This window comes from Mus musculus, chromosome 15 (genome assembly GCF_000001635.26).
Source record: "Mus musculus strain C57BL/6J chromosome 15, GRCm38.p6 C57BL/6J".
NCBI classification, from domain to species: Eukaryota; Metazoa; Chordata; class Mammalia; order Rodentia; family Muridae; genus Mus; species Mus musculus.
The window spans coordinates 68,128,702-68,153,206 of NC_000081.6; the positions used below are offsets into that span (position 1 = coordinate 68,128,702).

The window sequence follows — 24,505 nt, forward strand, 5'->3', positions numbered from 1 at the left end:
AGCATCTAGGGTAATGGAGGAAAGTAATGGGAGGGAGATGATGTGGAGGAAACCGACTCTGTGTACAATGTATGAAAATCTTGAAAAATAAATAACGCATAGCCGTGTGTGTGTGTGTGTGTGTGTGTGTGTGTGTATGCATACATATAATTAAGATGTTCATGACCAGATTAATTTCTCTGGACATACGTGCAGAGAAATTAGACAGTAAAACTACAGAGTGAAAAAAAAAAAAAAACAACCAAGCAGCAATCTTGGGCTAGAGACTGCAAAAGCTCAGGAAGGTCCCCAGAGGGCATCTGATGAGGAAATGATCTGCTTATTACATAGTTCATATAGTATTTGATATTCTGGATATACACTCAACTTCAGAAAGAGTTGAGGGAAGAATAGAGAAAAGAATTGGGTGACTAATGGCGAACTCAGTGACATAATTCCCCTGTGCAAGGTTTGGTGGGAAACCCTCAGAATACAGAGAACATGAGTGGCTGCCTCTATTACTATTAACATGGCCTCTGTTTGGCCATGAAAGGAAACTTCTAGATGTCCTTTCTTTAATTTGTACCACAAAAATTGCCTTGTTATTGTTACATGTGCTTCACCATCACTACGCCCTAAGGTACAAAGGGGAGCCTTCAGCAGGAGCACATGCCTGGAGCGGACACTAACTATGGATCTGCACTGCCCACCCTCAGCCTCACTCACGCTCCAGCAGCCTTGGATTACGCAAGCACTCCCCAGGGCTTCGGAGTCAAATGAGACACATGTAAGATTTACATCAGTACTTGGAGAAGATGGTGTCTGTCCCATTAATATCAAATGTAGCCATCCATCTCCTAAAACGCAAGTTTGCATTAAGGTAGCCTGAGAAGATGCAGCTAGGCTGGAGGAGGCAGCTCCCACATTCCTGAGAACTTTGAATTCAGCCTTCATCTCTCTCCCAGACCTAATTCAGTTACTACTTCATATAAGATAATTCTATCCAATCAGATTCTAGGAAAGATGGGGGTGAGCTGACAGCCTTTTCAGGTGCGGGGTGCCCCTGGATTGCCTTTCTTGAGCATGGTCCAGGACTGATGCTGCTAGAATGTGTTCCCAACAATCTGTCCAGAAGAGGTCTGTGGCCCGGGATATTTCTCACCATCTTTGACTGTCAGCAGTTCCTGGTATCAGAGATACTTAAACTCAATCTGGGTTCTGCCTCTTAAGAGCTGTACAACTTTAGGCAAGTTTGCCCATTTTGTTGGATGGATTAGTGGTGATATAAACACAGAAGCCTACACAGACACTTTATGAAATAACTCTCACCAATGGCTCAGATGGGCATTGTGGATGCAAAAGGCCTCATGTAAAGCAACAGAACACAGAGCATTCCTTTCATCTGAAACCCTGCACTTGAAGCGTGAGGTCCTTCCTGTTTATGTTTGCAGTGACAGAAGAACAGAAGATGAGGGGACTCCAATCTGCTAATGGGGACAGAGAGAAAAGCAACGAAGTGGCCACTAAGCCTGTCCTGCCTGCTTCTCATCTAGGGTGAAAAAATCAAGGACATTTTGCAGATGAGACCTGGGAGGTAGGGGCTGCTGGAGAGGGTGCCCAGATAGTACTACCAAACCAGGCTTTGAGCCAGACTCCAAAGGTCTCCAAAGGTAGCATCCTCCTGGGGAGCTGGTCACAGATCAATCCAGGCCACTGCAAATGAGTGTGACTTCAGCTAGTCTCTCCTGCTGCTGCATCAGCTGGGTGACTGGTGCAACCTCCCTACTAGACTGAGCTTTTCATTTTACACATGATGCTGGGTCTCAAATTACAGCATCTACGTGGCAGTGTCATTTTGCTAATGGTACTTCTAACACCTAGAAAACTGGCAGTGACACCATCAGCCGCTTCTTTTCCCTTTTCTCCCTAGCCGCACCGTGGTGACCTGACTTTGTGTAGCCCCTGCCTGGAATGCTGGTTACGCACCAGTGTGCTCCTGCTGACTGGAAACTGCAGGCCAGACAGGATTAACACTACCACAAAACTGAAGATCCACATTAACTACATTTTCCTTATTTCCAGATGATACACTAGAATGCATCGAACATGCGCCTTTCACTGGAATCTTGGGGTTGATATTCCTTAACATTGGTGAAACAAGGTTTACAGGGCCCAACAAAGAAAACAATACACTTACAGATATTTAACTTCCTCTCTGCTGAAAAACAGACAAACCCTTGCACACTGGCTGCATAACTGCTCTGAGGCTTAGCACTAACTAGGACCTGACTCACTGAAGCTCAGAGCAAGGCAATTACAGAGCATCTCACTTCCAAAGCACTCCCATATGCTTCATTCCATTAGAATCTCAAAGTTCTCACTACTGTGAGAAGGAAGAACTTAGGTCTCAAGGCTACATATGAAATGAGAATGAGCCCAGTAATGGCCCATAATAAAAGGTGTGTGGTATCCTGAACCTTTGTGGTTCTGCGGTCTTGGAGCAGCTCAGAATCCCACACTCACCCTTGAAGTCAGCTTATCACCATACAGACCAGCAGACTAGCTCAGGAATTCAGCTCGTCTGGCACAGTGCTTGCCTATCGTGCACAGATCCTTGGGTTCCATCCCTAGCATCACATAAACTAGGCAAGGTGCCCATCACCTGTAACCCCCGGACGAAGATGATGGAAGCAGGAGAAGGAGTTCAAGGTCATCCTCATCTACATAACAAGTTTGAGGTCAGCAAGGGCTAAGTGAGTCCCTGTGTAAAAAGAAATATAAAAGATCTGCAGAGTGTGTACGCATGCGCAACCTAGAAAGTGCTGCCCCAGAGTCGTTAGTAGAACAAAAAGTTAAACCAAAGCTTCAAAGGAGATATCATTTAACCTACAGAAACAAAGCAGGAGGCTTGAAACTAAAGGAGAGGAGACCACTGTGGCCATCTAGAAGCAGAGCAGAGCAAAAGTGTGGAGCAGGTATAAGCTGAGCATGGAGCAGGGGACCAGGTGACATGGCCATATTGGGTCTGCCTAGAGGAGTGGAGGCTGAGGGTAAGGGGGTGGCAGGATTTTCAGTCATGGGTGGGATCCACGCTTTCCTTGTGAGTACTGCCAAAAGACAGGTGACTCTGCTGACCACATACTGATATGTATGGAGTTTTGGAAGAGACAGACAGGAAAAGAGCAACAGAAGGACAGGAGCAATTGGATATAGACAGACATGGGACTTACAAAGAGAAGCACAGGGAATGATGGAGGCTTTCCTGGACTCTTGTTCCTAGCGACTAGCCTTTGTACCAAGATATACAAGGACGTCTGAGGCTTACAGGATATGGGTGTCAATGAAAATACCATTCACTCCCTGCAACACGGGCGGGCTTTTCATGGTGGAAGCTTTGTGTTGTGTTGGGAGTCTCAAAGACAAGTTTAGCAAGCCAAGGGTTAAAAGTTTGCTCATACTTTTGTCTCTTTTAAGAATCCCCATCATCCAAAGCTGGTGCTCAGCTCTACACTGGGTCAAATGTGGCAGGAACAAAACCAATGCCAGGGTCAGTATCCAAAGAGCAGGAGTCAGATCATCATTATCAGTTAATAAGCACAAAGCTAGCTCAGTTTTCAAATAAGGCCAGAGACAAATTAAACAATTTAGAAGAATAAATATTATAAAGCTGTGGGGTACCACAAGTTCAAAGCCAGCTTGCCTTGAGGCAATTAACTCATCACAATATGTAACAGTAAATCAATCCACACTAATTGCATTTGGTGGAGGAGCTTAGAAGACTCTTTAGTGTTAGCTGGTTATCGATTCTATTTTCTTGTTGTTATTATTATTAATATTGTAATCACTTGTGATGTGAAAAAATGCAGTGTTTTCAGAGAATATACTCATAGATGGATAGGACTTTAGTTTAACATGAACCTATCCAGTTTCCATTTTTTTCCACAGATGCTGTAAAAAAAAATCTAAGGTACAACAGAATTGAACATGACACAAAAGGTCTTTAGCACAAGCTCTGTAGTTGGAATCCAGTTAACAAGGTTAACAAAGGGCCAAGGTGCCACCCAGGTGCACATGCCCTTTCTTCCTCCCACACACATCTCCACACTCATAGGAAACAGAAAAGTGAGTGCAGTATCAGAGACCTTACTGCCCTTCAAGGTCAGATACCGCCACAGAAACCCCACACGTAGTCTTCACCTGCTGCCCCTGAACTGTGGTTTCCACGGAAGCTGGTAAGTGTTCCAGCTATTAACTTAGTCAGCTTGTTATTTGATAGCTAAACATATACCTGTGGATAAGTATCATCAGGTAAGGGAAAGGACAAAGGCGTAAAAAGTTACTGTCCTTTAAATGCATAGACTGATGAAGTCATTATGTCCAAATGACTTCACACAAGACCCAAAGACATCAAAACCGCAGCATCATCTCTGGAAAGCTCCAGGACTCCTAACGCATGCCCCTTCATTGGGTTCTGGGCCTTAACCTTATGATCTATAAAATGGAGATATTAATACTTGCCTTAAGGGATTTTCCGGGCAAGTTAAAGTGTGCATATAAAACACTTTCCACAGCAATGTCAGACAACTGAGTGAGATCACTCCAGATACTAGAAACTTGAACAGCTTACAAGTGTTTGTCTTCTATTTACTCACGGTTATCCCTTTATTTCTTCCTTACAAGGGTTAGAAGGAAAACCCGGAGTAACTTATTTCAACAGGAATCCCCTTGGCTGACGTCATCCTGCAGACTCTCTCTGTCCAACATTGCGTATGTGTCCTCATGTGTTCAGATGGCCCTGGCCTTCTATATACATAGCTCACTGCAGCTTGCTGTTGTCACATCACAAAGGCCTTTGGCACTTACTTCATGATCAAAATGCAGGCACTTCAAAACTGCTTTTGTTAAAGAGCATTGGCTCTGCAACTTGGACCTCTGAAGCAACTGTTTATAAACGCAGGATGAAAGCCAGGCATTTCTGACTTTGTTCCTGTCTGTCTCCATCATTTTGGATGGACAAGGAAGTCATTATTCTGAGACTTTCTTCTTGAATAAACTTAGATTCCTAGGCAAGAAAAACTTTATAGTGGCTCTCCATGAGGATGAGGTCACAGCACGGAGCAGAGCAACCCTCTTACAGGCACCCTGGCCTCTCAGGCAATAAGGACATCTTTGACCACCTTGTACGACAGACACATCCAGAACATGCAGAGACAAGGCTCAGAGGGATCACATCTCTAGCAGGTGTGCTCAGTTATGCAAATATACACCTCAATTCTCAATTCTCCCCACATATAAACCCACACTACATGTCAGTACACTGCTGATGGACTTGTGCACACTGAACCCTTTCATCTGTTCCTTCTCTAAGTGCTGCTTGAATTCCCTTTGACTTGTGGTTATCAATCAGTGGAGAATCTTTTTGCTGCAGTTCCAAAAATAGGGGTTTTAAGCAATAGGATAATATAATCTTAACTTGGCTGAAAGAAGAATTGAAAAATGAGAATGATGGTTGTGCTGGTCTTCTGAGTTTCCACAGCTCCTGGGAGACATAACTTTCCCCTAACACTCCATGCAACAGCTATTATTTTTGATGCACTTTTGGCTCTGCAGAGGCCTACAAACCTGGCAGACAGAGGCTTGAGCTCAGCCCAGAAGCCTGTTCACCTGGCACTGCCTGACAGAGACGGGTCTGGTTCCCAGATCATCTCACTTACATTGCATCAAAAGATCCAGTAAAAATTGAATCCCTTAGTCGTCCTTACTTTGCCCCTGAACATTGTGACTGCTGAGCAGTGGTACAGTGTACTCCAGAGGGAAGAGTTAGACGTTTATCAGTGATAACGAGATTAGAGACTAAGGTCACCTTAACCTCTTATCAGTTTTGCGACAATGCTGTGGCTAGGCAAATTTTCAACTGCAATAAAGCAATAGATTCCTTGGGCTTTTGTGGCACTGACTGTCAAGGATTCAACCGCATTCAAACACATATCAAATATAAATTCGACAGTGTGTTGTCAAGGTGAAGGGTCAACTCCTGACCTCAGCTATATCTAAGGGCTTTCTGACCACAAAAAGGAAAGGGCCAATGGCCAAGAAGGTCACACAGTGTCAGAAACAGAGGAAGCTAAATAAAGATGGGTCAGCATTCAGCCACCCTGAACAGTTTCCAAAAGGTACATATTGCTGACTTCAGAGTGAATTTTTCTTTGCAGACTTGCACAACTCACACATCATTTTTTCTTTAAACTTATTCTCTAGAGGCCAGGAGATTCTTGGTGACCTTGGAACTCTACAGAGGATAGAGCTAATGTGCAAAGTCTCTTGGGTACTGAGCCCTTGCAATATGTCTCAGTGTGATGAAAGCACTGGTGGGCAGCAATGATGGGGAGAGGACAGTGGGGAAATATAGAGCCTGATCTTTGCCAGGAAGCAGAACTGGAAAGCATGGGCAGTAGGTCCAGTGGGAAGGGGTGGGGCTGATGAGGAGCAAATGCCTAGATGTTCACAAGCACTCTATACAGATAATACACCTGGTGAAAAGTTCTCACAACAGTGGCACATTTATGTGTTAGAGCGCACCATTAAGGGACTTGTCAAACCAGTGGGACATGTGACTATGACTCTAAGAACAGCTGGCACCTGCCTCAGATAGCAAGAATGTTGAGTAATGGGACCATGACGGACAGAGTATGTGCCGTCAAGGTGAGTTCCTGTGACCAGGAAGAAGGCAGAGAAAGGACAGATATGAGCATCTGAGAATCACATGGAAAGTCCTTATTACTAAGTTTCTTACTAGTGTTCATGTGTATAGAGGTAGATCATATACTGCTTCTATTGCTAAGCAACAGGTAACTTCGGAAGGTTACAGGACTTGCTCCAGGAAGGAAGACAGGTCTCCAATATAAACCACATCTTTTGCACAATGAAGGCAGAATAAGTTCTTTTCAGCCCGAGTGTCAGGAATTTGTGAAGTCCAACCATTAAGCTAACCTCTCATAAGAGCAGCTGGGTTTGCTTCATTGCCTCTTCTGCACAATACTGCACATTAAAATCACTTACATTTTTTATATCAACTAGTATTTAAGTGGGACTTAATTATTTATTGAAACATAATATTTGATCTATTAAATATTCTGATATATGTAGAGAGAGGAGCAAGGCAATGTAACCTCAAAATGGGGATGGGATTGATATATAGATTCCATATGTTGACATTATTAGAATAAACTATGAAAATAAGTGTATGAAAGGCTCTGGAAAGAAAGAGAGAACTTGTAGGGACAGATGAAAAAAGCTAAGAAAACTAGAGCCAATTTGAAAGAACCAAATGAAAATGCTAGGAATTTTTAAATACTAAAACCCTTTATTTGAAAGTCTTACAAACGGCATATACAACATAAAGACAGAGAATAATGATCTTGAAGAAAGGCCAAGAAAAATAACTGAGACACAAAGACACAGAAGGAGATGGACAGAAAGGGAAAGGAGGTGAGAGATCTTCTGAGTAATGGAATCTAAGACATGGGCGTTACTGCCCTAAGAGAGGGACAGGGAACAAATGAACAGAGAGAAGTGTTTAAGGAGACAATGGATGAGAAGTGTCCAGCTGATGAAAGACACCACCTGCATACCCAAAGATTCACCAACTGCAAGTCCGGTACACACAAAGGGTACCTTGATTCCTAGTGTTCTTATGAGCAAAACAAAATAGGGCAGAAAAAACATGAGTCAGCCTGAAGAAAAAGACCCGTGACAGAGAAGTTCAAACCAGTGATGGATAGAGAGCAAAAGAAAAGTATCTCGTTGTGATGTTCCCCAGATACTCAGTCTGTGGCTCAGCCTGCACGTAGATCAGTATGTAGATGAGTGTATAGAGCAGGCTAGCCCTCACCTGATGGTGTCTGCTCCTCCTGCCTCTGCCACATAGATCAGTATGTAGATGAGTGTATAGAGCAAGCAGGCTAGCCCTCACCTGATGGTGTCTGCTCCTCCTGCCTCTGCCACATAGATCAGTATGTAGATGAGTGTATAGAGCAGGCTAGCCCTCACCTGATGGTGTCTGCTCCTCCTGCCTCTGCCACATAGATCAGTATGTAGATGAGTGTATAGAGCAGGCTAGCCCTCACCTGATGGTGTCTGCTCCTCCTGCCTCTGCCACATAGATCAGTATGTAGATGAGTGTATAGAGCAGGCTAGCCCTCACCTGATGGTGTCTGCTCCTCCTGCCTCTGCCACATAGATCAGTATGTAGATGAGTGTATAGAGCAGGCTAGCCCTCACCTGATGGTGTCTGCTCCTCCTGCCTCTGCCACATAGATCAGTATGTAGATGAGTGTATAGAGCAGGCTAGCCCTCACCTGATGGTGTCTGCTCCTCCTGCCTCTGCCACATAGATCAGTATGTAGATGAGTGTATAGAGCAAGCAGGCTAGCCCTCACCTGATGGTGTCTGCTCCTCCTGCCTCTGCCACATAGATCAGTATGTAGATGAGTGTATAGAGCAGGCTAGCCCTCACCTGATGGTGTCTGCTCCTCCTGCCTCTGCCACATAGATCAGTATGTAGATGAGTGTATAGAGCAAGCAGGCTAGCCCTCACCTGATGGTGTCTGCTCCTCCTGCCTCTGCCACATAGATCAGTATGTAGATGAGTGTATAGAGCAGGCTAGCCCTCACCTGATGGTGTCTGCTCCTCCTGCCTCTGCCACATAGATCAGTATGTAGATGAGTGTATAGAGCAGGCTAGCCCTCACCTGATGGTGTCTGCTCCTCCTGCCTCTGCCACATAGATCAGTATGTAGATGAGTGTATAGAGCAGGCTAGCCCTCACCTGATGGTGTCTGCTCCTCCTGCCTCTGCCACATAGATCAGTATGTAGATGAGTGTATAGAGCAGGCTAGCCCTCACCTGATGGTGTCTGCTCCTCCTGCCTCTGCCTTCAAGATACTCTGTACAAATGAAGGCGGTATCAAAGAAAAACAGAAAACCCAAGTCTGTCTAGCACATGAGTATCATGAGTATGCTCAAGGAAATGTTCCAGGCCAGAAAATAGTGTATCTGACCAAAGTTCAGACCTGCAAGGGAAAGGGGTTAAGTATATAGGTAAATTTGACATTTACACCTCTTAATATATTTTCAATTTAATGTTTTAACTTTAAAATGTTAAGAATTATATTTTCAAATGTACATTTGAATTTTCCCTAAATATTGCTGGTTATTTGAAACAAAAGCAGCACTGTATTGAAGAGTTAACAACTTAATTAAACATAATATAAATGATACTAAAGTATAAGTTTGTCAATGGAGAAATATAGTTTTTGTGGATTTTATTTTTATGTTCACAAAATAATTATTATTTGAAACCATATGCAGTTTTTTAAAAAATAGCATCCACAGCAACTACTTAAACACAGATGCATAGACATACAGACACACACAGAGACACACACACACAGAGGTGGGGGGGAGGCACAGAAGGTCAACAAGTCCTAAATGGGAGAATATTCTCTTCCAATGCCATCAAAACCAAGAAGTCTGAGAAACTGTCAAATCTAAACAGAGCTATAAAATATAAGATACTTAGTAAAATATTGTTTCCTCCTGAGATCCTAAAGCAAGAAAGGGACATCAGATAAAAAGGAAAGAATGTGAAGCATAAGATGCGGTTAATAATGTGTCAATGGTGAAGTGTCAGTAGCAACGAACTGCCGTATCCCACGCTGGCTGTTAACTGCAGAAACTGCAGTGGCTTTGGAGCCTTGCAAGCTTTGGCACCATCACCATGTAGGAAAGTGTCGTCTCAGTCAAGAAGAATGGCTCTGGCTCACTGAGAACAGTCCCTAGGGTTAGAAATTCACTCACTACATATTTCCAAGATCCAATAATGATTACAATACTGACTACAGAGAAGCCAAATTGGCATGGAAGATGGCAACAGGCCTTGGAGAAAGAGAGCGAGAGCTGGTACCCTTCCCAGCTGTCCTCATGAATATGGCCAGAGTCAGTAGCTATACAGAGCCACTGTCCAGTCTCTTCACAGCAGCCCTCCTAAAAGCAGCCTTGGAAAGAATTAGATTACTGATAGTTTTCAACAAGGCAAACTGTGGCTCAGGTTAGTAAAGGAGCCCCACAAAGGTCTCCTCGTCGATAAGTAACAGCCCCATGGTATGGCCCTAATATACTTACTTGCTGATGAACAAGTCACACAACAACAAAAAGATCACTAGTTTCTAGAAATGAATAAAGTGCAAAACATCTATGAGAATATTAGAGTAGGTGCTTTACAGGCACAGTTTGACTCAAACAAAAAGAATATGGGCACAGTCAGGCTGCTTTACACCCCTTGCCTTCGTACTTTTGGGAAATTAGAGTCATTTTCAAGAGATACAGGAGAAAAGAAAATGGAGCCAGCATCCTTTGATCACCCACCAGGTACCATGTACCAGACCCACTGCTCATAAAAATGATATTGCTTTTAGTATCTCTAACACCGGGAAACGGAGACCACATCAGCATTTTACAGGTGATAAGATTTACAGAAAGGAGTGAAATGACACAGCCTACAGGTGGTGTAGCAAGGAACTAACTCAACTGTAAATCCTGCAGTTTCTAAGGCACCTCACTACTCTGGGGTTGACACCAAAGACTAGGAACATGCTCACACTCAGCTCATAACCTGCTTTGACTTTAGTTTCTAAGATATCTTTTTTTTTCTTCTTCTTACAATGTTATGATTTTTACCTATATATCAAAGAGGTGACCCATTCAGTTCACACAGTTTAAAAATCAAGCATTGGTTGGGGGAAATGGCTCAGTGGGCTAAGAGCTCCCTGGGAGAGTGAGGTCCAGAGCGCATATTCCCAGGACCCATGCAGAAGCTATGTGGGCGTGACTGATAATCTGTAATCCAAGTATACAGGAGGCAGAGACCAGGGATTCCTAGGGCAAGATGGGCTGCCAAAACAGCAAGCTATAGGTGCATTGTATATATGAGCATACACACATATATGTGAACCTCCACACATGTGCCCCACACATATAAACATGCATGTGTACACTCACCACACATCACTATTTCCCTGTCTTCCAATATGCTCAGTTCATATCCTTACCCTCCTCAATTGATGCTGTGTCTGTTTATTTTGCATTTGTTTTCACAGAGCCTTGAAAGTAAATATAAGAAATATGGTTTTATCATTTTTAATCTTCCTTTTACAGTTTCTTATACAGATTAAATGTCTCTCTATAAAAGTGAGCAGAACGATTTTTAGACTCTTTTAAAGCTACAAATCATTCTGTTGTATTTTGCTGGGTTTTTTTACTTAACCAGTACCCTATTGATGGATATATTACCTATTTCTGATAAATGACCCTACACAGTTGGTTCATATACCAGCCAAGATCTATGGAGTAGATGAGTTCTTACAAGTGACCATTTTACATACTCTGTGACACACTTGCAGTTGGAGCAGTTTCTGCTTCACGCATCTCCTTTGGGAACAAGCCAATTTTACTCCCAACAATGGTATATGAACAGCGCTATTCCCTCATGGCTTTCAAGGGAGTGTGTACTTGAACTTTGATATTTATTGATACAAGTGAAAAATAATCATTGCATGGTTTTGCTGATTTTTTTCAATCAATGAAGTTGAACATTTTATCATGTACCCAAGTTATTCCCTTGCTTGTGACCAATTCTTGTTCCATACTTGCCTATGAGAAAACTCTTCATAAGAATAAAAGATAAAGCTGGGCATAGTGGCGCACGCCTTTAATCCCAACACTCGGGAGGCAGAAGCAGGCAGATTTCTGAGTTCGAGGTCAGCCTGGTCTACAAAGTAAGTTCCAGGACAGCCAGGGCTATACAGAGAAACCCTGTCTCGAAAAACAAAAACAAAAACAAAAACAAAAACAAAAACAGAATAAAAGATAAATTAAAATCATCATATGAAAATAATTTGAGCTGCTCAGCACTTCCCTTGAATTTTAAAGTCATCTTAGTCATTCTGAGACTTTGATATCTCAAAGTATGTTAAGAGAAATCTCAGTTTCCTTGAATGAATGAGCTAATCAATCAAGCTAGGAAATAGTCCAAGGAAGGACAGAATGGCTCAACTCAGTAAGACTGGTCTAAACAACCATTTATATGTGAGGCTATGATCCATGGCGGACTTGACTTTCTGTGATATTCGTCTAGCCACTTCTTTTCCTGATCCCCTCACTTCTCTCTCCCGCTCCTCCTCTCTCTCTCCCCTGCACAACCTCCAGCAACAGCACCCTCCACACCCACCACATCTCTCACCTCAGGAAAAAGTACAGCAGGACTACATTTTCAGAACTGGTATTTAGATCAAAGGATGTACCACTCAAAAGAATTAAGAATCTAAATCTCAAACTTTGTATGGAGTGATAGATGCAACACCTACAAAAGGAAACATCCTCTTTAGATAAAAAGCAAGACTTCTGTATTTGCCAGGCACTGGCGTAGCCTCACACGAGACAGCTATATCAGGGTCATTTCAGCAAAATCTTGCTGGCATGTGCAATTGTGTCTGCGTTTGGTGGCTAATTATGGGATGGACCCCCGGGTGGGATAGTCTCTGGATGGTCCATCCTTTCGTCTTAGCTCCAAACTCTGTCTCTGTAACTCCTTCCATCATTGAGAAGAGAGACCCCTTGGTCTTGTAAACCTTATATACCCCAGTACAGGGGAACACCAGGGCCAAGAAGTGGGAGTGGGTGGGTAGGGGAGCAGGGTGGGGTGGAGGGTATAGGGAACTTTCGGGATAGCATTTGAAATGTAAATAAAGAAAATATCTAATAAAAAAATGAAAAAAAAAAAGCAAGACTTCATTTAAAAACAGTTTGTTTGAGCTACAATAACAACTCACCTGGAGATGCGTGCTCACTGGTCTCACAGTGGCATGAACATCATGGAACTAACCAACTCTTCCTGGATGCATTTAATCCAGACATCATACATCTAAACATGGTGCCCAGGCCACTGTTTAAACCCTCCAGCTTGGGGGTTGAGCATCACAACCAGGTACCTCCTCCAGCACTCCTCTAACGTCAAGCATGTTGACTGTTGTGAGGAGCGGAGGAACCCTGAGAGAATATGTAAGAAGTGGGTAAGTCCTGAGGGCAGCTGTATCATTGACTTGAGCACAACTATGACAAGGATCCCAGTGCCTCAGACCCAAGGCAAAGGCTTCCTGGGCTTAGGCTCAGGGAATTGGCAAAGCCTTCCCCTGGTTCCTATGTGGATGGTGACAGTCTATGCAGATAATATGAACTGTAACTTCTTCTTCCTTGATATTTCTAGTTTGAGACTGCTCCGATTCAGAGACCCACCTATGGAGATGAGCCAACCTTGCTTCCTTTTTCACTTCACCTATATATAATAAACCCACCTCCATGACTCACATTTATAAAGCAGACAGACTGAATTTCTGAGCTGCTGGTGTGTCACCATAAAAACCCAGTTTTTCTCTATGTGTGCCTGTTGTTCTTCAATGCCTGTTGTCACAGTTAGGTCAGTCCCTAAGCCATGCAAGGTCAAGGCAGACTGGGCCTCTGAGGATGCATTTTGATTGCAGGCAATATCTGTGATTTCTCAGTGGTGTAATGAGCTTGGCTCTCAACTTTATCACCCATTAGATTTTAGGAGACATGAGAATGCTTCCTGCATGAAGATGCCCACTGTTCAGTAATTTATAACAGCCCAAGCTGGGAGCAACCGAATGACTCAATTGTGAGGGGCAAGATTAAATAAAGCGTAGAACCCAATACTTCTGCAGCAGTGACAAGGAGCTTGTAAATCTCCTTCATGAAGTGTAAAAATGACTGGAGGTACTCAATGGAACGCAATGCTTCTAAGTGCACAGAGGGTCCTCTACCCTGCCTTCAGCTGGGAGGGTCCTCTACTCTGCCATCAGCTCTGACTCAGAAGTGCAGTATGTTTAGCAAACCACCAAGACACTCAGCTATGCCACAGAGCCCAGCAAAGCTTTATCAGTGGTAACGCTGATGCAGTCATTTCCATCAAAAAAAAAAAAATCTCATTTACTGTTGGACTGCAAACTCATCTTTTTAAAAATGCTTCAAAAGCACTCTAGATTATATAAAGGAAGAAATTTATAAGCATTTTCAAGTCCTATTTAATGAATACTAAATAAATACATAAACAGAAATATGCCATTTTTAAAAAACAATCTAGGAATCTGCCTTACCCCAGTGTTTCCTGTCACAAGCCATACACTATAAATTATTAAATCCACCTCAGGAAAAGCAAATTGTTTTCATTTTGCAAACCAACTGCAAAAGTTCAGTAGTATCTGCCTGAGGAGCCCTGCCCACACTGAATAGTAGAGAAAAAGAGAATCTTGGGTGTTTAGCAGCATTCGCTACCAGATGAAATGTTTTTTTCTGACCTCCATAGAAAAGCTCCTCCACAGACAGACGTGAAGGGAAAAACTGTGTGTGGGGGGGTGGGGGGGAAGATTGGCAGAACAGTGCCCCTCTCAAGACACTCATGTCCTCATCCATGAAACTGTTTAAAAGGAATGAAGACTACAGGGTTTAGGTGGGGGTATTAGCTCAGTTAAGAGTGCTTTCTATGAGTGTACAAGACCTGGGTTCATCCCTGTCACTGAAGAAAACCCAGTAACAACTAAAGGACAGGAATCAGAAACTAAGGTCACTAGACACCTAACCAAAGCGTAAGGACTTTACTTGGGCTGTGTTTGTGTCATCACAGGGGCCTTTAAATATTTAATTATTTGGGACATGGTGTCCTGAATCCCAAGCTGGTCTTGAGCTTGCTACATAGTCAAAGTTGAATACTGGGCCTCTTGTGTCCAATTTCTGAGTGCTGGGATTACAAATATGCTGTCATTTCTGATTTACTTGGTGGAAACTGAAATGGAGTATACGATAGGCAAGCACTCTACCACCTGAGCCACAAAGTTCCAGCAAGCACAAAGTTCTCTGTCTTTGTCTCTCCCCTCCCCCCACCCCCCACCCCCTGTGTGTGTGCACATGCCGTGTGTTTATATACCCATGTGCATGTGAGCCTGAGGGCACACAGAGGCCAGAGGTAAACGTCAGGTTGCTAATCATCTGTAATCAGTTTTCACCTTATGTTCTGAGAGTTTCCTCAGTGAACCCAGAGCTCACTGTATGCGGATCATGATCCAGGGATCTGCCTGTCTCTGTCTCCCCAGTGCCAGGATTACAGTCGTGCACCACTGTAGCCAGCTCTTCATGTGAGTGCCGGGGAGTAAAATAAGGACCTCATGCTCGTTCTACACAGTACTTCCCCAACAGCCATCTCTCCAACATCACCCACCAGCAGCCCAAAATGGATCTTTAAAAGTCAGAGAGGAAATTTAGAGCAGAAGACGTGAGGGGACATGCCATGTTACTGGCTTTGAAATAGAGAAAGTGGCTATAAGCCACTTGCAGGTGACTCTAGCAGTGAGGAAAGACAAGGGTATGGGTCTGAGAGCTGGCCCTGCCAACATTGACAGTTGATCTTGGGGGCAGAGGGAGCAGCATGCTAGACTTTTGAGTTACAGAATCATAAAATGTGTATGTTCTTTCAACACAATGTGGTGATAATCCATTTTAGCAAGAGGAAATGAACCTGAGATGAGAGGGGAGAATACAGAAGAGTGATTACTACTGTCTGGATGATAGAGGATGGTGTGGAACAACTTCATGCTGTTCTGTGAACTGAGAAATTCCACTTAGACAAACTGACACAGAAGAGCTACAGAACGAGAGACCAAGGCTGCCTGTGGTGTTGCACAACATGTGTGAGTTTCATTCTAAGCTATGGATACTTGATAAAGAGGATCCTGAATACACTGGGAGTCTGGGGGAGACCAGCCATGGCCCAGGACCCAGCTAAATGCAGCAACAACAGGTTCTGCACTGGATGCCAAAGATACAGTGGAGGAAATATATGGTAACTGTTTGTGTAGATGCTTAACAGAATAAATCCCACACTCCTCTCACGAGCACATAAGCCACAGGCAAAAACCTTAGAAAATGAGAATTTTGCTCAGGGCTAAAGACTGTTTCATCTATTCTCATCAGGACCAGTGTAAACCAAGAATGACTGCAAAGGCCACTGAGACAGAAACAGATAGAAGAATTACCTGCAGCTGACCTAATTCCTCATTTACAAAGACAGAAGGCTGCTTTGGTCCTCTGCTCTCTAGCATGGTAAATACACTACTCTTGGAGTATCATCTCCCGGCGAAACACGTTTGTGTCCCGTAAGACATGAAATTAAGCCCTTTGCTTTAATTACATAGAAAAATGGGGATAAAAACTGAAGACTTAACAGATTCAGTCATATGGTACTACTCCTGGTGATATGTGGGTTCCACCGTAGCAAGTCATGTTCACCTGAAAACTGTCTTCATGATTATAGCCTTTCCAGTTCTCCCCTCCTGCCCAAATTCACTGAGAAGATACAGCAGGAAGAACACTGAACAGTGGGAGGATGTAGTTTAAGTTCTGCCTCCTTTGTTTTCTGGATGCTAAAAGCGTATGCCTGCACACTCAGAGTGCTTTAAGTCCTTCAATTGTATGAGGAGACGTCCTAAGAGGCCGCACAAGCTGTTCTGAACACAGGATGAGCTTGCTGCTGCAGAAGGTCCTTCTCACCTCACAAATGACAGACAAGGTCAACATGACAACACCAGCTGAAATCAGAGTCTGTGGCAGAAAAGACTACAGCTGGTCAGCTCAATTCTGAGGCTCGGGTTTCTCATCTGATAAGCAAGGGCAGCAGTTTGTACCATTGGGAGCCCTAAGGTGACAGTTAGGAATCTCCTTACACAAAGCCAGAGCTTGAGAAGTTCAATGAGAGAAAGCCCGAAATGTGGCGACCAACATTCCTTCCAGATTAGACAATTCTATGAGATTCTATAAAAGGCATTTCAAAAAGCATTTTAAAGCATAATGGTCACAAACCTTAAAAATTCAATTTCTCTGAGCACATATCAGCAGATGTAACAATGTCAAGGGTCAAGATGACTTAAGTGATATGCAGAGTTTTTATTGAGAAACACAGTGGGTCATCTTTCTTCCTCTGCAAAATTCCACGAGAGACTGGCTAAGTAGATGCTACCAAACCTGCTGAAAAAACATTACTTACAAGCATTAGGAAAACTAGAAGGACTCCATCCTCCAACCCCTGCACATGATAGGCTAGTGGTTCTCAACTTGTAGGTTATGAACCCTTGGGGGAGCGGTGTCAAACAACCCTTTCACAGGAATCGCAAATCAGATTTTTACATTACAATTCAGAACAGTAACAAAATCACCATTATGAAGTAGCAGTAAAATAAGTTTGTGGTTGGTAATCACAATAGCATGAGGAACTATATTTAAGGATGGCAGCATTAGGAAGGCTGAGAAGCACTGTGCTAGGGCCTACAGTGGGTATACCAGAATGCTCTCCACTCATATAGAAGCCTGCCAGGTGGGCTTTAACTGTTTACCAGGCAATTTACCTGCAGGAATCTAAGACCTGAAGGCACAGATCCGCCTCCCAATGTCTATACTTCACACTCCTCAAAACTGACTCCAGTTTCAAGCGGGAAGGACATGCCTTGTCTTCTGTCTGTACCCTCTTGAACACTGTTTCTTGTCTTGGTTTCCAAAACACAGAGAAACTCTATGCTTATGGAACGAGGGAGCACAGAGTAAACTCCGCATATGACAATTAAAGGGCTGGAAAGCAAAGTCAATGCCACAAGTGCTGTGTGTCCACTTGCGTCCTTCCCACTTCCGCCTCGCATACCTCTTACCTTGAAGGAGGCATGCTGCTCCATGTGTCGCAGCAGCTGGGGTTTCTGGGCTGCTGTGTAGTCACACACCGTGCACTTGAATTGCTTCCCTGGAATGAAGCGGAGGACAAAGTGATCATTGCCAGGCTGGTAGCTCCTGCATGTAAAGGGACTGTGTACACACAGGTGTCCCTTGCCAGGTAGGAAAGCAGATTCTCAGAGGGGATCAAGAAGGCAGTGTACAGACACAAGGCAGCATGGTCAGTTGTTAGCAAGGAGGAGCAAGAAGGAGCTCACCCACTGAAGGAAGACAGTGGCCAGCTTTGTCTAGGAAGATTCTGAACAGTAACGTTACAGCAGACTCCTAAAGGGAGAAAAATGAATGCCCAGCCACCTCCAGAGGACACTGAAAAAAGAGAAGTGTTCATGAGAGATAGAGAGAAAGAGGAAGAAAAGGGGGAGATTGAAGAAAGGAAAAGAGAGAAGGAGGGACAGAAGAGATGAGAGGAAGACAGAGAGAGAGGGAGGGAGGGACAGATGAAGAGAGGGAGGGAGGGAGGGAGGGAGGGAGGGAGGGAGGGAGGGAGGGAGGGAGGAAGGAAAAGAGAGGGGGCAGGGAGGGAGGGAGGAAGGAAAAGAGAGGGGGCAGGGAGGGAGGGAGGGAGAGGGAGGAAGGGAGAAGGAGGAAGGGAGGGAGAAGAAGGGAGGGAGGGAGGGAGGGAGGGAGGGAGGGAGGGAGAGGGGTGGGGAGAGAGGGGGAGGGAGGGGGAGAGAGAGGGAGAGAGAGAGAGAACACAAGAGCAGCAGGAAAGGCTACACGATGGTCAGAAACACCAGCCCCATGTTCCTCCTGGAACGGAAGTGTGCAGTCTACAGTAAATCACATGTTGATCTGGAGAAGATGAAAGCAAAACATCGAGGATCTGGGGCATCTCAATGAGGAGGAGATCCTGAGCAGCAGAGGAATCTGTAGAATGACTTTCTACATGGAGAAAGGTCACTGTACACAGCTCCCATGCTGGTAGGAGAGCCAAAAGCATAACTTCAAAAGTGCCAAAGACAACGTCAGAGAAGATCACTGTTTTAGCAATAGTCAACAATCAGGTGAGTGGGTGAACATGTTAAAACAAAGAGATGGATATGTGGAACACACCACCCTGCTCCCGATGAAAGTAACCAAACTCTCCATTTGCAATCATACAAATAAGTAATCAAACAGAAGTATGGCCTACTTCCTTCAGTAGAAAATGGTCCTACTGGTGCCAGCATTACACAAATACAACTACTGCCTCAGCAGTAGTTGAGGATTTCTCAGGATTCTAAGAAATTCTTGCTCCTCTGGGGAACTCCACACATCTCCAATAGACCAGACTAACAAGACTTCTCCATAGTTCCATTTCCTATTCTCCCCTATTTTGAACCCCTGAAGTCAAAGCAAACTGAGCAAAGGCACAACTGGTATTGATACCTGTTCCTACCAAAGTAACCACTAGGTCAAACCAATGGTAGATGTCACTCCTGGTGTTAGTAGATGACTCTACTACCTGAGTCTCTGCTGACAATCTGACCAAAAAGCCTTATTCTTTGGTACTACACCACCAGCAGCTATGTGTGTCAGACTAGTCACTGAGTATCTTGGTGACAGTATCCATATCAATCATTCTCTATAAACTGATAGCCCACACTCTTGTCATTCTGAGTATCATTGCACATGACTGTTCCCTACAGTCTGGACACACACTTGATGCCCAAACCTACACCTTCTACTCAGATCTCTTCCCTCAACCCAACATTTGAGACACCACCCATTAGTCATTGCCTTGGTCATTGCTCTATTGAAGAGACACCAAGACCAAGGTAATTCATAAAACAAAGAATTTAATTGGGGCTTCCTTGCAGTTTCAGAGGATTAGTCCATTATCATCATGGTGGGGAGCATGAGGGTACAAAGGCAGACATGGTGCTGAAGAAGCTAAGAGTTCTATATCTAGATCAGCAGGCAGCAGGAAGAAATACTGAACCTGGCCTTGGCTTTTGAAACCTGAAGGCCTACCCCTAGGTGAGACATTCCAACTAGGTCACAACTCCTAATCCATTTCAAGTAATGCCATTCCCTGGTTCAAATATATGAATGCTTATTCAAACTAGTACATCCCACTCCCTGACAACAACAGGCTTGCAGCCATATCATAACGAAAGAAAAAATGCATTCAGTCCAACTTCAAAAGTTCTCATAGTCTTACACAGTCTTCAAAGCCCACAAAGTCTCTTCTGCAACTCATGGCAATCTCTTAAATGTAACCTCCTATAAAATCAAAATAAAAAACCAGATCACATACTTCCAATATATAATGGCGCAGGATAAACATCACCATTCCAAAAGGGAGTAAAGAAGGCACAGTGAGAAAATACTGAATCAAAGCAGGAATGAAAGCCAGCAGGGCAATCTCCAAATTCTGCATCCCCAAATCTGATGTCAAAACACTCCAGATCGCCAACTGCTTTCAGCGTTGCTGGCTACAGCACACCTCTCTGTCATGGACTGGTTCCACTCCCTCTTTGTAGCTCTCTTTGGCAGGCACCCCATGATTCTGGCATCTCTAACATCTTGGGATCTCCAACACAATCCAGGCTTCACCTTCACAACTTCATGAAATGGCCTCTCTGCACTTCCATGCAGGCCACGTATACACACCTGACATACATCTGCCCTCGGCTTTCCTTAACCACAGTGGGAAATTCCACAAGCCCTGTTTTTAGTCTTGAGTCTAAAGCTAGAACCACATGGTCAATGCTACTTGCTGAGGCTAGAACTTGGCTCTGTCACTCAAATGTATTTCTGTCAGCTCCCCGATATTAATGGTTTCCTTCACTGCTTAAACTTTTCTTTAATTTCTGTCTACATGTTGGAAGCTAGGCTGGGTAGGGTCTTGCCCTGATGTCATCACTCTCTCTATTCCATTTAGCATTAGGCTTTTCTTAACCATGCCCTATGAACCATTTTACCACAGTGTGCTTCCCACCCCACACACAGTAACTACCTGCCCACAGGATGGGCTGCCATGCATTTTTCATCTCAGAAACCTAATGTCTAGGTGTAGACATATATGACTATATTTCATACATTTTATTAAGTTGAAATGGGCAAAAAACAAGCAAGAAAACAGTTACATCTTATACACATAACAGTTTTCATACGGCCAGCAAAAACAACAACCAAAAAACAAATGGTTCAAAAATATTAATACTAGAGTTGTACTTATCATCTTAAGTGTATGAATTCCAGACTCTAGATTTTACTTGTATCTGTGTTTGTGTGATACATAAATGCACACATATACTTGCACATGTATGTATGTACATGGGTATGTATGTATCTATGTCATGTATATTTGGGTGCCCATAGAGGATGGAAGAAGGAAGGCAATCGCCTGGAGCTGGAGTTGGAGTTATAGGCAGTCATGAACCAATCAATGTGGTTGCTGAAAACCAAACTCTTCATTTGGAAGAGCAGCAAGTGCTTTAGACTAGTAAGTTAATAGTAAGTTATCTCTCCACCTAAATTTTACTAAATCTTCAAGTCCAAACTGTAGAATTATTCTAACTTGTAAAGTATGCAAGTTATAGTTAGAGAGCAATTAATATGTTTTCTTAAATACATTATCAACATTTCCACAGACACAGGCCACGTAGTTCTACATATCTCCAGTATAACTTCAGCCGTGCACACCTTTCCACTGACCTATGGTTTAGGAGACAACATCGGCGTGGCTCTAGCAGCCCAAGAAAATGCTTGATTTCTTTACTATTATAAAGGGGAAGGAAAGTGGATAGAACTCTTCTCCGTATCAAAAAACAAAATCATACACTAAAACATTAAGTACTAAAAAGAACTCTTGAAGTACCAGGAAGCTGACTCAGCAGTTTAGAATACACATTGCTCTTGCAGAGGACTAGAGTTTGGTTTCAGAACACATGTCAAATGGCTCACAACCACCAATAATTGGATATATAGGTGGACCTGGAGTATCCACATCCTCCCTCACATACATACACAGAGTAAAATAAATCTTTAAAAAGTAAATCCTTGGCAGGCAGGTGGGGGTTGTTTCTTGGAGTGCCCTGACTAAAATGTGAAAGATTCAAGTATTGGGCTTTTGTTCGATAGCCTATGGCCTGTGGGGGAAGAAGGGTTGGCTCAAGTGGGATAACTTTACTTACACTATAGTCTTCTGTGTATTTTGTTCAACTTTAGGCTTTATTGTTGCTCTTACTTGCAGCTCAGAGTGTCTTAGTATCTTTCCCATATCCCATGTGATAGAACACCATGATTGAAAACATTTATTTGGCTTATGGTTTCACAGGGTCATAGTCCATGATGGTAGAATAAAGGAATACCTGAGAGCTTATATATTGATCCACAAAGAAGACAGAGAGAGAACACTAAGAATTGCATGAATTTTTTTGAAACTTCAAACCCTACCCTCAGTGACACACCACTTCCAAGAAGGTCACACCTCAGTCCTTCCCAAACAGTTCCACCAACTGGGGACCAACTATTTCAAATATATGAGACTAATGAGGGCCATTTTCATCCAAACCACTACACAGAGGTTGAAGGTATGTCCTTATGGCTGAAGACATAATATACTTTGGAAAAAGAACTGGAGGACCCTGGCTGTATCTGACTTGAAAGGCTGCACTCTGAGGACAAGCTTTCTTAATATTGGAAGGTGTGATTTCCAAGAGAAGGAAACAATGAGTACTTCCAAGTAATTATGAGCAACAAGGACAGTCATCATAGCAGAGTAACATGAGTAGTGGCACTTATATCTTGGAGGTAACAAGGAACTCTCTATTTAGAGTTATGGTTCCCTCAGCATAAGGAAATCCTGTCTGACACTGAAAATCCAGCCAACTACCCACTAGTGAGGTTATGGATCTTAGAGGAGAGTTTCTACCTAGACTTTATTAAACGATCATGAATCTTAACTGTACTTTAAATATTTATTATTATACTGACAGATACAGTGTAGCTCGCATTGCTCATTAAAGAAGCTTCTCTTTGCAACAGAAATGATTACAGGAGACCACAACAGGCTAAAATTAAAAATAAAAAACACAGTCACATAAGTGACTGTGAGATGTCTAACCCCAACTGACACATCTACGGCAGATTCCTTGCACTTAAGGATTGGGGAACACTGATGGAAATCAGGTGGGAAGAGTGAAAGAGCAGAGGACCAGAAAAGCTGCAGTGAAATTGTGTCTCTTAAAAATGACAGAGAGGTTTTACCCATGATACCTCAACAATATGGCTGCCTACACAAGGTCTGAATAAATACAATTTCACTAGACATGCTAACATTGAAAAGGAAACTCTTTAATGGGCTCCCACAGACAAAGAACTACAGACCTGAGGATGGCTGAAAAAGGGAGAGTTTGCCTTTCCTAGAGATGAGCCCCCTAATTGGTTACCCAACACCAAGTAGCCATCCCTGAAATTATATACATGCAAGTAACACTAAACAAACTGAGCAAGTGGCAGTTATATACTTAGGGGCACATGTTTGAGGAGTGCAACAATAACAAATAAAAAAATGGAGCCATGATTTCAAGAGGAAGTGGGGGTTTGGGGCACAGGAAGAAAAGTGAGAAAAATTAAAAAGGACAAAAAAGAAAGAAATGGAATGTCCTAGTATCCAAGGCTCTGTACACACAGGAAAGTGGGTGTCTCCAAAAGGCCATCCCCGCCCTGGGCAACCCAGCCAGGGAATAGATAGAGCCCCAACTAGCAGGCCCCAAAGAATACTTAACATGATCCTTGTTGCCTAATCAAAACAATGGAATGCAGATTTACAACTAGTTATCATGAGGCCATTTTCAGACTTCTGGTTGTTCCCAGAGCAAGAGATACCTGGGAATTGTGTGTAATGTGGAGGGCAAGCTACTTCTTCCCTGGATTAAAATGACCTCGCAACACTGGCTGAGGAACATCACACAGCTCTATGCAGATACAAACCACACAGCACCCAAGAAAGAAAACAACGACAAAGCAAAAGAGGAGGTTGATTTTCAAAACTGCCACCTAGGCACCTTTTAGCAGCCCTAGAGCTGGGTGTATGTCTTCCCATTGGGCACTGAAACCAGGGATGCAGGAAGTATCATCCGTTTCTGGATGGCAAACCAGAGCTAAGCAGTTTTCTAGGTCATAAACGGGAGTAAGAAAGCCCCGACTCTGACCCAGGTACATTCTACCTCCTAGCTTAGAGAATCGTTTCATCTAATGAGGGCTGAAATAACTGCCACCGTCCATGGTGGTCAGTACCTCTCACATAAACTCAGCCTGTTTCACAGAGCAGCTGTGCATTAGAAAAAGACACCAAAGAAAAGAGTAGCAGGAGAAGTGACTGGTTCACCCTGCGTGGTCCTGGGATCATTCCTCCCTGCTAATCAGGGGCTACGGGAGAAAACATGATACACAAACTCTTCTCTACTGTAAGGATAACTAAAGCACAGGACTGGTGAGCACCTAAAAATTAGCCCCTGAGAGATGAGATGGGATACATGCAGGGGACCAGAGGGAGCCTCGTTTCCACAGGGGACCCCAACTACTTAGTAGAGACCCTCCTTTCCTCTTGCTATTCATTTCCCTGGCATTCTCTAAGGGAATCCAAGCTTAACTTCTAAGTAAGGCTGTCTACACAGACTAAGGATAGAAGAGA

At 43.5% G+C, this 24,505-nt stretch overlaps 1 protein-coding gene across 12 annotated transcripts in view; it reads right to left on the reverse strand.

The window, feature by feature from the left end:
• Zfat (zinc finger and AT hook domain containing) overlaps positions 1-24,505 on the reverse strand; it is a 175,209-nt gene that overhangs the window by 44,988 nt on the left and 105,716 nt on the right. For 6 of the 12 annotated variants that reach the window (XM_006521124.4, XM_006521125.3, XM_030248622.1 and 3 more), the window contains exon 11: positions 17,802-17,890. The exons of 2 other annotated variants lie outside the window; for them this stretch is intronic. In XM_006521124.4, the coding sequence (XP_006521187.2) occupies positions 17,802-17,890 (89 nt within the window). Of the gene's footprint in view, positions 1-11,087; positions 11,139-16,962; positions 17,128-17,801; positions 17,891-24,505 lie in introns of all 12 variants that reach the window. 4 more of the 12 variants (XR_001781548.2, XR_001781547.2, XR_384022.4 and 1 more) reach the window with 3 other exon arrangements.